The 12,600-nt window shown below is 48.5% G+C and overlaps 2 protein-coding genes across 8 annotated transcripts; one reads left to right on the plus strand and one right to left on the minus strand.

Moving 5' to 3' along the window:
* Nucleotides 1-1,006: 1,006 nt before the first annotated feature.
* Nucleotides 1,007-6,331, minus strand: LOC120702323. 2 transcript variants are annotated; one of them, XM_039986062.1, is made up of 15 exons: nt 5,903-6,331; nt 5,544-5,798; nt 5,244-5,423; nt 5,025-5,160; nt 3,687-3,816; nt 3,450-3,625; nt 2,986-3,114; nt 2,758-2,802; nt 2,553-2,632; nt 2,363-2,459; nt 2,203-2,292; nt 2,055-2,108; nt 1,913-1,978; nt 1,662-1,827; nt 1,007-1,565 (listed from the first exon to the last, which is right to left on the minus strand). In XM_039986062.1, the coding sequence occupies exons 1-15, from the start codon at nt 6,274-6,276 to the stop codon at nt 1,561-1,563; spliced, it is 1,983 nt and encodes a 660-aa protein (XP_039841996.1). In that variant the 5' UTR covers nt 6,277-6,331; the 3' UTR covers nt 1,007-1,560. The 2 variants fall into 2 exon arrangements, with proteins under 2 accessions (XP_039841996.1, XP_039841995.1); XM_039986061.1 differs by lacking the exon at nt 3,450-3,625 and adding an exon at nt 4,169-4,503 and having other exon boundaries at nt 5,903-6,327.
* Nucleotides 6,332-6,381: 50 nt separating this feature from the next.
* Nucleotides 6,382-8,288, plus strand: LOC120702325 (NADH dehydrogenase (ubiquinone) complex I, assembly factor 6-like). 6 transcript variants are annotated; one of them, XM_039986065.1, is made up of 2 exons: nt 6,382-6,495; nt 7,038-8,281. In XM_039986065.1, exon 2 carries the CDS (start codon nt 7,067-7,069, stop codon nt 7,973-7,975), a length of 909 nt encoding a protein of 302 aa, XP_039841999.1. In that variant the 5' UTR covers nt 6,382-6,495; nt 7,038-7,066; the 3' UTR covers nt 7,976-8,281. The 6 variants fall into 6 exon arrangements, with proteins under 6 accessions (XP_039841999.1, XP_039841997.1, XP_039842001.1 ...); XM_039986063.1 differs by having other exon boundaries at nt 6,403-6,515; XM_039986067.1 differs by lacking the exon at nt 6,382-6,495 and adding an exon at nt 6,550-6,760 and having other exon boundaries at nt 7,038-8,288.
* Nucleotides 8,289-12,600: the final 4,312 nt, after the last annotated feature.

A 12,600-nucleotide genomic window follows, 5' to 3' on the forward strand; every position in this document is an offset into this window, starting at 1 on the left:
ATGCAGTTGATCAACACGTTCTCTCAAGGGCTTAGGATTGAATGATTGTGCAGTTCCTAGTATATAGTATTATATAACAGTGACTCGAACACACAATTAGGTGACTACAGATCCAATCTTATGTTCAACATTACATTGCAATTTATTAACATTTTCCTCCAATCCCATAAGTCATAAACGAGTCCCGCAAAATTGAGGCTATCTCGTAAAAAAAGGTGAGGCCAACAAACAAAAGATAAATTACGAGCAGTACAAGAAAAAACAAAAGGCACACTATTTATATCTTAGTTTGTGGAAATTGATCGATTAATCATCAAACGAAATAACCATGGCAGATAGATAGTCACAGTTGACATCAAGAGATGGAGGGAGTTGCATTGAGAAAAGAAGGGGGGATTAGATCCGGATGCTTTCTGAAAAGACAAAAAAAAAAAAAAACCCAGAGATATGCATGTCCACTTGGTCCCAGTAGATCAAGTTAACAACAGGTAGCTCGATCAAAGAGAAAGAGAACCAAGAGTGTCAATGTCCGAGCAGCACAACGACTCCAATGCCACAAGACTCGTGTCATAGGCAAAGGGTAACCTGCCTTCTTGCTCGATTGATTGATGCATCATATCTTACCCATCGTCTTTGAATAAAAAAACTAACAGTGCACAAGTACCATGCTCCTGAATCACACCTTTTTTTCGAAAACTAAAAAAAAAAGTCTAGTATCCGAGAGATGAGATACGAGAAGAACCCTAGATGTGACAGAGACACTAGAAAAAAAAACTAGGAAGGTAGGTAGTAAGAGAGACGAGAAGAACAAATAACCTATAGATTGCTTCCTCCTACAGGCGAGGGCGAGGGCGAGGCGATCCTAGCTGGAGTACGAACACACGCGTTGCTGTTATATTTATACTGAGTGAAGCCATCACCATCATCATCATCATCATTATCATACACAACGACTCGCGCACAAAAAGGAGTTACCGAGGTTGCCAGTTTGACGAATTTCGCCGGATCGGAGAAATGCACGGAAATTCGTTACAACGGCATCGGACCAGAGATTTATCCATTTACGACTAGTTTTTTTTTCTAGAGGATTTCCCAGGGCCCAACGTAACCAGGCCCAGATGAGACGAGACGAGATGAAGTAGAGTAATAATGGCGATATATCTATGCACCAACAGTAATGCTGATATATCGCTTGTCCAACGCAAAAAAGAAAAGAAAATGCTGACCATGTATGTTATGTACATAACGCATAGTATAATTAATCCTATTAGCAGCATCTAATCACCCTGCAACCACCATCATATAATATATACCTCTTCTGTTTACTGCTTCATTTGCATTTGCCATCTCTCGACCAGCAGGTCGTCTCTTTTCTGATGACGCCCAAATTTGGCATCTGCTCCACGCGAATAGCCAGCCATGTATTATGTACAACCACCAGAGTTACTGTAGTTGTGTTGCTATAGGAATCGACAGGGCTCAAATGCAAGGTCTTTGCCTCAGGTCGCTGCAATGTTGGACTACACTCAGGTGTGATCCATTCCATCGACAGGATTTACATCAGGCTGCACAAACAACACAGATAATTTCAGACATAAGGCAATCCTATAAGCCATCATAGCAACTCTATATATATCATCATCATGCGCCCGCCCACCCACCTTGCTCTGTCCTCTGTTCCAACAAGCTATCCCACCGGCTTCTCAGGATCCCATATGCTTCTGAACATGGAACGCCAATCACACTCGACCCACCATTGGTTGGAAGCTCAATCACCAAGCCCAACCGCACAAGCGTCTCTATTGCCTTGTCAATCGGCATCTCAATCTACAAGTTAAATAAAAACCTCAATCCGTCATCATCTATACATATGGCGGGAAACAAGAGGGTACAAGAAAATACTGTTTTTCACCTTCGCCTTGAATTTCTCGTACATGAATTGCTCGCATGTATCTCTGATGCTTGCTCGAGATGACACCTGCATAGGACAAGTTAAGACTAGTCAGTAACACGATGGATATGAGTCAAGGTACCAGGCGTAAAGCATGCAGTACCTGATACTTCTTTCTGCACAGCAACATGGCATACACCAACAGTGCTTCTTTATACTGCACAAAACCAATCATTTAATGGGATTATTTCCCTCAAACAGCAAAACTGAAAATAGCACATTATGCTTTGCCTGCTCAAGAAGAATCTAACCTGTTGTTGCTCAGAAGCGTCCAGAAGAAAGTAAATTGAACCAAACCCACTTGCTAATGTCTTCTCATACAAAGTCTTATTCACAAGAAGCTGGAAAAGATATACAGTTAACTAAAGGATCATGTTGTAAATTTTTTTTTAAAAAAAACAGATTATTTACCTGGTATCTGTCCCGGGTCTGTTTGTAGCCTAGTGCTACACGGAACACAAGTATCAGTAGTGCACTAAGAGCGACTACATCAAGGAGAAAAGCTGATCTGCATTACCATGGAAAAGGAAAAAATAACATACATTATTTTCTTAATTAAAGAAGTGGTCTCATCAGCTACTGATAGAAATCACATACTTACGGAGATGAGGCCAAACTCTCAAATTTGTAGTTGACAACGTATGCCAACAGACCTATTACAGTAGCTATGTCCAGCCTTACCTGTATTAAAAAAGAAAAAAGCTATTAACAAACCGAAGTGGATGAAAATAAAATAGCAAAAAATTACAGTGTTTACATGGACAACGGGGAATGATTATAAAAAGATAAGTTCCATAGAGAATTACTGTATCTAGGATGCGGAAGGACAACTTCTTGTGGGGAAAAACCACCTGCAGACAAATTTCAGCATGTTAGTTACTATGTTGCCACTTGCCAATGTGGGGAATAGCGTGCAGGTTTTTGAAAGCCATATCAGTACTAAAATAACTAAAAGAGTTTCTGGCCAATTTTCTCATTCTATTAGCCACGATAGTTAATATGCATTCTTAATGTTCAGAGGCTCAGGCACTTACTGGCAGATCTGGGATCGGAATCTTCTCATAAATTTTTAGTTGTAGGGGCAACATCTCGTATTTATCCTTCTTTTCACTTTGAGCAGTTTCATCGGTATATAATAGGATCAACTCTTGGAATGCCGGTTCCTGTCAAAGAAAAGTTATGTATCTTCTTTGGAAATCTTGTGTAAAGTAACATTGTTGTGGTTTAATGACACCCAAGTACAAACAGAACAGCAGATAAATCATTTGATTGAAGATCAGTTCCTTATTTGCCATTGCAAAATTATTTCAATCCCTTATTTGCTTGCCATCGATGCCTCAATGATACATAGGGCACCTGTGTCCATCCATGATAGTACTGTGTCGGATTGTTGGGACAATAGTTGTGTCCATCCTGTGTCGTATTCGAAATGCAGTTTTAGCTTTTGTTTTGATGTCCAAGGCACTTCATGGACATATGTGTGTGTTTTATTGTGTACCTGTTTTTTTTTCTCTTGCATGTGATGTAAGTATTTGATCAAACAATTATTGAACAAACACAGAAACAAGGGCGGATCCAGCGGTGGCTCTCGAGGGGCTCCAGCCCCCCCCCCCCCCCCCCACCCACACACACATCCATTCCTCGATCCGCCACTGGCAGAAACCACTCTGCATTCTTTGTGACAGGAACCATATCAGTAAAAAAATGAGTGGCCTGAAATCAACTTCCCACATACCTGAAGAGTGGACCTCCCAAATAAGATACGAAAAGAAGCTTTCACTATCTCCCAAAAATTGTTGTTGCAAGATTCTCTGCTTGCAGGTTCCCATATATTTGCAAGGGTAATTCTCGGTAGAAAATTTGGCCTGAAGGGAAAGTTGGAATATACTTTATTATTAAGACATGAAAAATCAACAGTCAAGCTATAGGATAACACAATTTCATTGTTGGTTATAGCAAAAATTTTCCACATTTACAGATTGAAATTGAAACAATTAAAGGATAACAATATCAGTTGTGGCCTGGAAGGATGTGTGCAAATGAACAAGAGACTGTGTGTGGACTAGCTTCAAAATTCTGGAAGTTTTAATAAGAGCTTGGTCATCAGATTCTCATGTACGCCCTGGGCTGCATTAATTTGCACAAACTACTACTATTACCGAAACATGATAAAGCGTCCCTAAGTGAAGATAAAGCCACATCTTCTTGGGGTCTAACCTTACATGTCCTTCAAGATGTTTAGTTTCGTCATCAGTTTTTATCGTTGCTTCAGGCAGAGAAGGTATTAAGCCAGTCCATGTAAGCAATCTCCTTAACAATCTACCACGAGGACCAACAGGTGATAGAATTCCTTCGTAACGAGACACCGCCCTTTGTGCAGCAATCCAAATAGGAACATCATCATCGGGTAACTGATCAGAACTAAGCTTGTCCCATGAAGAGTTTTCTATCAAGAACAGTGAATTATCTGCGTAGGTTTGCTCTTTAAGCCATTCTCTTAATTTATCGATCCAGATCTGAAATCCCTGGTTCCCTGTTGATCTTTTCAAAGCCTGCCACGAACTAAATAATCACATACAATTAGCCAAAAGTTCTCAGGTAGAAGCAAACACATTGAGAGGTTTAGAATCCCAAAATCCTTGGAGAGTTCCGGCAATTGAGCATAACATGCATGACGATTCATAACATGTTTCCCAGACGCTCTGAGAACTGCAGCACTCAAATTATTCTGTATGGTTTCGCTAGCTGCTTAGCTCAGTTTGCAATAATCTAGGAGTTCATAGGAACAAGAACAATATCGAATGTGATTTTTATTCCATTGGACAAAGAACCAAAAGTATGTGTAGTCTAGTGTGCAACAATACCTCAGCTCTTAAACTGCTATGACAACATTTGTAGATGATCCGGGATGTATGTTATTTTAGAATCTGAACCATCACTTACAACTCTATGTAGGTGTGTACTACAGTACTCTAGCTACTAGGAGTTAAGGTTAATTGCATGGAAGGTCGACAAGAATACATATTGATGATCGTGAGCGCAGGCGCATGTCTTGACAGAAAGATTGACTGACCTCGTTAAGCCATTTCCCTGGCTTTTTCAAGGGTTTGGAGAGGCTGAAGAAGATATTCTGCAAGAGTTTTGATTGCAGGTAATCGAGTTTCTCAACTAATAGGAGCCCTTTCTGCCTCTCCGTGGCATACCCACGCCTGAAATAGTGAGTAACAAGTTTTACCACAGCAATTTGCTTTGTGCCTGTGCATCAGGCAGGAAGGAAGAAGAAAAAGATGACCTGAATATTATTGCATTGGATTCAGCTGCCTTCTTCCAGTCAACATAAATTGGCAAGGTCAAGAGGTAGTCAGTGTTTAGGGCGTATGTCAAGAGCAAATCTTGCGCAGAGAGTTCTTCAAACTGAGCATTGCGTAGAAGGTTCATGAAGGAGCGCTGGAACTTAGTTGCAAAAGCAGCTCTGTTTTTTTTTCCATATACCCCAGGCACACAAGCAATCGATCGATCATTAGACACACGAACAAAATAGTGTGTTAGACAAGCAACTAGACGATCTCTATATTGAATTTGTTGCTATTACCTTGTGTCCGAACCAGGTTGTGGGGTTAATCCGAGCAGAGTTCTCAAGCCCAGGCTTCTGGTAAGGAATAATGTCCCGTCCTCTTGGGTGATGCCGAACAAGCCAGAGGAGGTTTTGCCGTTGACGATGGCTTGGACGTCGGAGCTGCCCGTCTGATAGTCGTCCTCCTCCTGGTGGCGCTGCGTGAGCATGTAAGAGGTGCGCATCTCCTCGAGCATCCCCTTGTGCTCGGCGTGAAGGATGGCGTCCAAGCATCTGCACAGCACAAGCACAGGGAGATTGATGATGATGATGGCCTGGGATTTGTTGTGCCTGCAGGCACCACATACATATATGCATAAGCATCTCAGAGCTAGCACCTGGCGCAGCGCTTAAAGTCCGCGGCGTCGGCTTCGGAGGGGAATTGGGAGAGGACCGCGTCGAGGAGGGCTGCCTTGGGGACGGCGATGTAGCGCTGGCGCGGCACGTGGATGCCCTTCCGATCTCTGTCCGGCCCATCCTTGTTGAATCGTTGCTCGCCGTCGTCAGTAGTGGCCACCACGCCCTGGTCCGCACCCCAAGGATCGGAGTCGGAGCGGAGGGGCTCGGAGAGCTTGGCGGAGGAGCCGACGGAGCAGCGCGCGGCCGTGCAGCAGGAGGAGGACGAGGAGGGCAGGGGGAAACTGTAGTAGGCGGAGGTGGTGGAGGAGGAGAGCGGCACGGCGGCTGGCGGGCGCGCGCGCAGGGGGAGCATCGCTGTTGCTGTCGCTGCGGCGGCCGGCGGCGAGGAGGAGTCGAGTGGTGGCTGCGGCTCGCTCACTGTCGGATAAGAAGAATCCCTTTTCTTTTGGGCCGGGCCGGCCCGGCCCACTTAACAACAAAAGCAATCTCCGCCGCCCAAGCCCAACAGATCCATCCATACCATACTCCATCATCATCTCTCTCCGTCTCGGCGATCGCCGCCGCCGCCGCCGCCCGACCGCCGTCTCCGCGGTACGCTTCTCCTCCGGTCCCTCTCTCCCTTGCTCTGCTGATGGAGAGCGCCGTGCGCCTCCGCCCCCCTTCTCCTCCCCTACCCGCGCTCTCCCTCACCTCTGGCTCATGCACGCCCGCCACCAGGCGGTAGTCCGTCCAGACTATGCTAGGTCACGACTGATTCAGCCAGGACATCCTTCTCTAAAACTGCAGCTGGTTTCTCCATCTCTCGTCATATATCTGTCCACCCAGTATGTATGTATGTCAAATTGTTCTACACATTACCCCCTCAGTGTATGTTGCATCTTATGTTATTCAGCTTCAAATCAATTGCAAATTACCTGTGGGCATGCCATGTTTGATTTGGGTGCGAATTCACAACTTTAGACATTTAATAGTCGTGTTACCTGTTAATTTCCTTTATCAGTAACTTACCACACCTTGTTCTCTTCAGCTCTTCTATACTGCTTTTTCAAAAAAAAAAAAAACTGTTCTATACTGCATCTAACTGTGTGCATTTTCCTCTTCACTGTCCTGCAGGACCTTGTTCACACCTGACAACAGGATTCATGAGCGCCACGCCTGCAGCAAGCGCTAGCCTACGAGCAGCTCTCTCATACTGCGTTAGGCAAGTCCGCAGCTATGACTACCACCACTATCTGTGCCTTCTCCACCTGCCCCCAGCCGTGCGCAAGGCTGCATTCACCTTTCGGGCCTTCAACGTCGAGACGGCAAAAGCCATGGATGTTGTGTCGGACCCTAAGACTGGCCTCATGCGCCTACTCTGGTGGAAGGACGTGATCGACAAGGTCTTTGCCAACAAGCTGGTTGAGCACCCCGTTGCCCAGGCACTCTCTTCAGTTGTTTCGGACCACAAGGTTAGCAAGCATTGGCTCAAGAGGTCCGTGGATGCAAGGATAAACGACGCAAACCGTGATGAGGGTGCCATTCCTGAGACAAGTGCTGAGCTGGAGAGGTATGCTGAAGACACCCAGTCCACCATCCTTTACATGACGCTGCAGGCTGGTGGTATACAGTCCACTGTCGCTGATCACGCCGCCTCGCACATCGGCAAAGCCAGCGGTCTCTTGTTACTGCTCAAGGCACTCCCTCACCATGTAAATAAGCAAGGGGTGATACCGTATATCCCAGCTAATATCGCCAAGGAGTGCGGCCTGCTTACACGGGAGGGTGGCCGGTCAGAGGTCAGGATGGACGAGAGGCTGCCTGATGCAGTTTTCAAGGTTGCATCTGTTGCTGAAGCTCACCTGCACAAGGCGCGCGAGTTGGCCTCATCTGTGCCAAGAGAGGCAATCCCAGTGCTCCTTCCGGCCTTGCCAGCCCAGGTCCTCCTAGATTCCCTGCGGAGATGTGAGTTCAATGTCTTTGATTCGCGGGTGTCGAGGGGAGTCCACGGGGTCTCTCCCCTCTGGTATCAGCTGAAGCTTAACTGGTACTCGTGGCGAAACAAGTACTGAATCCGGTCACCGTTGTTCTTTGAACGAACTGCTGGTTGTTGTCGTTCCTTGTAGCAAAGCTGACCTCATGGTTTTGCTGTAAGATTGAAGAAGATGAGCAGTGTCTGCTAATCGCTCCAACCGGTCACCTTTGAGCATTTTTTTTAAGCTTGCTGTACAATCTCCCACACACTGTTGGGAAGTTTATGTTGTTTCCAAAATACCGTTTTTACATGAAGCAGATGAATCTGTGTTGTTTACTACTGGTACTGAGGATCCGTTGTGCTTCTGGTCTCCTTTCACAATACATGTATCCTTCGATATTTATATTTTATATGACCCTCTAGCCTTGCTAATTGATTATATGCTCTGCAAGGCTTGCTTGAACGTTACGGAATACAGTTTGTGATTTTCCCAATCGATTGAGGCTCCAGGAGGAGTGGAGTCGGCCGGCGGCGGCTTAGCAGGACACAGGAGCAGCCAAGCTGACGGATCGGCGCCGTCAGCTGCTCTCGTCTCTCGCCTGCACAACCTGCAGGGCCGGATTGATGGAGATCCATCCCTATCGTTGAGCTGTCAAGAGTTCCATGCCATGGCCTGTCTTGCAGGCTGACCTGACCGTCGATGCTCTGCTTGTTTCCACTACAGAATCGAATTTAAAGTCGTGGCCTCTGCTCTGCAACAACAAAGTCGTCAAGAAACATGAAAAATCTGGCTGGAGCACCTACTCTGCAACATGATTCGTCAAGGTCAGGGAAATGAATGGCTACCTCTCTTGTGTTGTCTCTCAATAAATATGTGTTTGGCATGGCTGAAATTAACTAGGTGCTATTGCTCTATTCTTGCTTCAATAAAAACCTGCCACCTGTCATGTGTGCTAATTACCCACCTAAAATATCTAGTATTCTCTTTTCTGCTTTCGTCCTTTTTCTCGATGACAGATATCACCATTACCATTTACTACTTTGCAGCCAATTCTGATGAGTAGCAAATTTTTACTACCAGCCACCAAGGTATGTCCAAGTAACTTTACTAATTCACTGAAAGTTGTTTCAAAAAAGTCACGCAGCATAACTGCTAAAGTGCTTAACTGTCTGAGGCCATCAGGAAATGGTCATGCATACTTCCAAACCTTGAGTGCCATGGAAGTATGGAACTGCTCACTTGATCTGGAATTAAATAAACAACAACAACATAGCCTTTTTTCTCAAACAAGTTGGGGTAGGCTAGAGATGAAACCCGAAAGAAATAAGTTCAAGGTTCAGACACATTGATAGCTAGTCTCCAAGCGCTCCTATTCAAAGCTATCTCTTTAGAGATATTCCAATCCTTAAGGTCTCTCTTAACCGACTCATCCTACGTCAGTTTAGGTCTACCTCTACCCCTCTTTACATTATCGACCCGCTCAAGAACCCCATTACGCACCGGCGCCTCAGGAGGCCTTCGTTGGACATGTCCAAACCATCTCAGCCGATGCTGGGTAAGTTTCTCCTCAATTGGTGCCACTCCGACCCTATCACGAATAACTTCGTTCCGGACTCTATCTCTCCTTGTGTGCCCGCAAAACCACCGCAATATCCGCATCTCTGCTACACTCAGTTGCTGGACATGTCGCCTTTTTGTAGGCCAACATTCAGCATCGTATAGTATCGCCGGACGAATTGATGTCCTATAAAATTTGCCTTTTAGCTTTTGTGGCACCCTCTTGTCACAAAGGATGCCAGAAGCTTGCCGCCATTTCAACCAGCCAGCTGAAATTCTATGCCTAACATCTTCATCAATGTCGCCATCCTTTTGTAGCACCGATCCTAAATACCGAAAAGTATCCTTCTGGACCACCACTTGTCCATCTAGACTAATGTCTCCCCCCCTCATGCCTAGTCGCGCTGAAATCGCACATCATGTACTCGGTCTCGGTCCTACTAAGTCTGAACCCTTTCGACTCTAACGTGCGTCTCCACAGCTCTAACTTCCTATTAACCCCTGCCCTACTCTCGTCAACTAGCACCACATCATCAGCAAAGAGCATACACCAAGGGATCTCACCTTGTATATCCCTTGTGACCTCATCCATCACTAAAGCAAATAAACAATTTGAATAAACAATTCGAACAAAACAATTCCTTTTTTTAATGCTTCTTGTTTTCTAATATGAACTCAGAGGCAGCAAGAAACCAATTGTTAGTAAAAGGATCTGATCATGGTGGTCCACATTTAGCTTGCCATAATCCAGTAAAACTCTCATGTAATTCACAACTTGGACTCCTTGCTATAAAGACAAACAAGACTGGATTAGTTGAGCACTGGTGTTATGATATATGTATATCCTTGCTTTAATATTTACAGCTTCCATAGCTGTGATGATATTAAAAATTAATTACGTGGTCAGGTCATTCTTTATATTGCTGCTGGACTGGTCCAAGGTTGTTTTGTTGAAGTATTATTCGAACCGCATATGAGCCATGGATTATACATATTGCTTAAATGAAGGTAATAAATTCCGCATAATATGATGGATAAGTCTGTGTACTTGGTCTTTGTGGGGCTGCACAAGAGGAGATGCTCTTGCAACAGCACGTTGTGCTTTGCTGCCCCTAGAGGACAGCAAGGACAGCATCTTGACTACCTTTCAGTTGGCATCTAGGACAGCAGTTAGGACTAGCAGTTAGCATCTTGGACTAGTGTCCTTAGCATCTAGCTTGGCTGCCCTGCAGCCCCTTGTATAAATGTATCCCCAGCCCCCCTTGGGATGGCATGGCATTGTGAATGTGAATGAAGAAAAACCCAGAAAATTTCCCCAACTTGAGTGTCATCCTCTCAGCTCAATGAGAGTGAAAATTGAGCCGCTAACATCTGGTATCAGGGTCGTACTTTCCTGTAGACTGGATATCTCCTGTTCTTCTCCCTCCCAAGCAGCAGTAGCAGCTGCTGCAGCACCAGTAGCAGCTAGCGCAGCAGCACCTGCAGCAGCCCCTCTTCCACCTTCCTCACCTGAGCAGACGAGCAGCAGCTCGTCTGAGGCTGCGTCTTCTCCACGCAGCAGCCCCTTGGAGGCACGCCATGTCCGACGCACCGTCTCAGCGCTCGGTCGCCTCGAGCGCACGTCGTCAGCGAGATGCCGAGCTCGCCGCGGCAGAGGAGCGCAGGCGAGCGACGGCACAAGCCGCTGCAGTAGCGGCGAGGGCGGCCAGGCTGGCTGCAGCGGAGTTGGCGGCGGCCAGGGCGGAGGTGGAAGTAGAGGCGGCGAAGGATGCAGCGCGTGCGGCGGAGGTCGAGGTTGAGACCTTGCGCGGCAGCCTCAGCGGCTCCATCGCCGGCGACACCACCGCCGACGGGGACCTTGAGGAGTTGGAGAGGGAAAGAACGCGGGAGCGGACCGCGCGGTGGGCAGCAGCCCACCCCGGCGGCGGCGGCCTGGACGGCAGCGCGCCCGGCGGCGGCCTGGAGGGCGGCGCGCCCGGCGACGTCCTGGACGGCCGCGCGCCCGGCGACGGTCCAGGGGGCCGCGCACCCGGCGGCGGAGGCCGCGCCCCTGGCGGTGGCGCGCAGGGCGGAGGCGGCGCGCAGGGCGGTGGGGGCGCTCCTGGCTGGGGTGCGCACGGCGGCACCCCCGGCTACCACGACCTCCAGGCGGTGGTCAGGGACGTCGGTCCCGGCGGTGGGTGGCCCACCCTCACCAAGACCAACTACGTCGAGTGGGCCGCAGTCATGGAGGTGAAGCTCCAGATGCGGCATATGTGGGAGGCAGTCCGGTACGGCGACGTCGACTACGATGAGGATCGACAGGCGCTGGATGCTCTCATCGCAGCAGCCCCGCCCGAGATGCAGTTCACGCTTTCCAAGAAGCGAACTGCCAAGGAGGCCTGGGACTCCATCGCTGTGGCACGTATCGGCAGCGACCGCGACCGCAAGACCACTCTCCAGGCACTTCAAGGAGTGGGAGAACCTGGCCTTCAAGCCAGGTGAGGATGTTGATGACTTCGCCCTCCGTCTCAACACTCTGCTGCAGAAGGTGGTGCAGTTCGGCGACGATACCTACGACGAGGAGAGAGCCATCGAGAAGCTCTTCCGCTGCGTCCCCGAGAGGTACAGGCAGACCGCTCGCTCGATCGAGTCTCTGCTGGACCTCTCCACCATGACGATCGAGGAGGCGATAGGTCGCCTCAAGGTCGTCGACAGCGACGAGCCACAGCCTCCCTCGGGAGGCATCTCCATCGGTGGGAAGCTCCACCTTACTCAGGAGCAGTGGGAGACCCGGCGCGGTGACAGGAGGAAGGGGGAGCCCTCTTCCTCGACTGGTGGCCGCAAGCGCGGCAAGCCGCGAAAGGGGCGCAGAGGTGCCCAAGCCGGGGCACGAGGGCGCGCCGAGGGTGGTGCCCGCGGAGATGCTCAGGGCGGCGCCGCCGATAGGCCCAAGGCGGCACGAGACGACGCCTGCCACAACTGTGGCAGGCCTGGCCACTGGGCCAGGGACTGCCCGCAGTGGAGGCGTGGGGGCCAAGCCCACGTCGCGGAGGGCCAGCCGGATGACGAGCCGGCTCTGTTCCTACTCCACGGGGACATGGAGCCGCATTCGGCGGCACCGCCTGCCACCGCTCTACTCCACCTCAACGAGCCGCGTGCCCGAGTCCTCCCCGGCAACGGCT

Source organism: Panicum virgatum, chromosome 4K (genome assembly GCF_016808335.1).
Source record: "Panicum virgatum strain AP13 chromosome 4K, P.virgatum_v5, whole genome shotgun sequence".
Classification (NCBI taxonomy): Eukaryota; Viridiplantae; Streptophyta; class Magnoliopsida; order Poales; family Poaceae; genus Panicum; species Panicum virgatum.

Bases quoted from the DNA above. Each gene is read 5' to 3' on its own strand.
- LOC120702323 (XM_039986061.1), bottom strand. From the start codon at position 6,276: ATGCTCCCCCTGCGCGCGCGCCCGCCAGCCGCCGTGCCGCTCTCCTCC. The intron at 2,803-2,985 runs GTAAGTGCCTGA...ATTTGTCTGCAG, and splicing joins TTCCGATCCCAGATCTGCCA to GTGGTTTTTCCCCACAAGAA. The intron at 1,979-2,054 runs GTACTGCATGCT...TGTCCTATGCAG, and splicing joins TGTGCAGAAAGAAGTATCAG to GTGTCATCTCGAGCAAGCAT.
- LOC120702325 (XM_039986065.1), top strand. From the start codon at position 7,067: ATGAGCGCCACGCCTGCAGCAAGCGCTAGCCTACGAGCAGCTCTCTCA.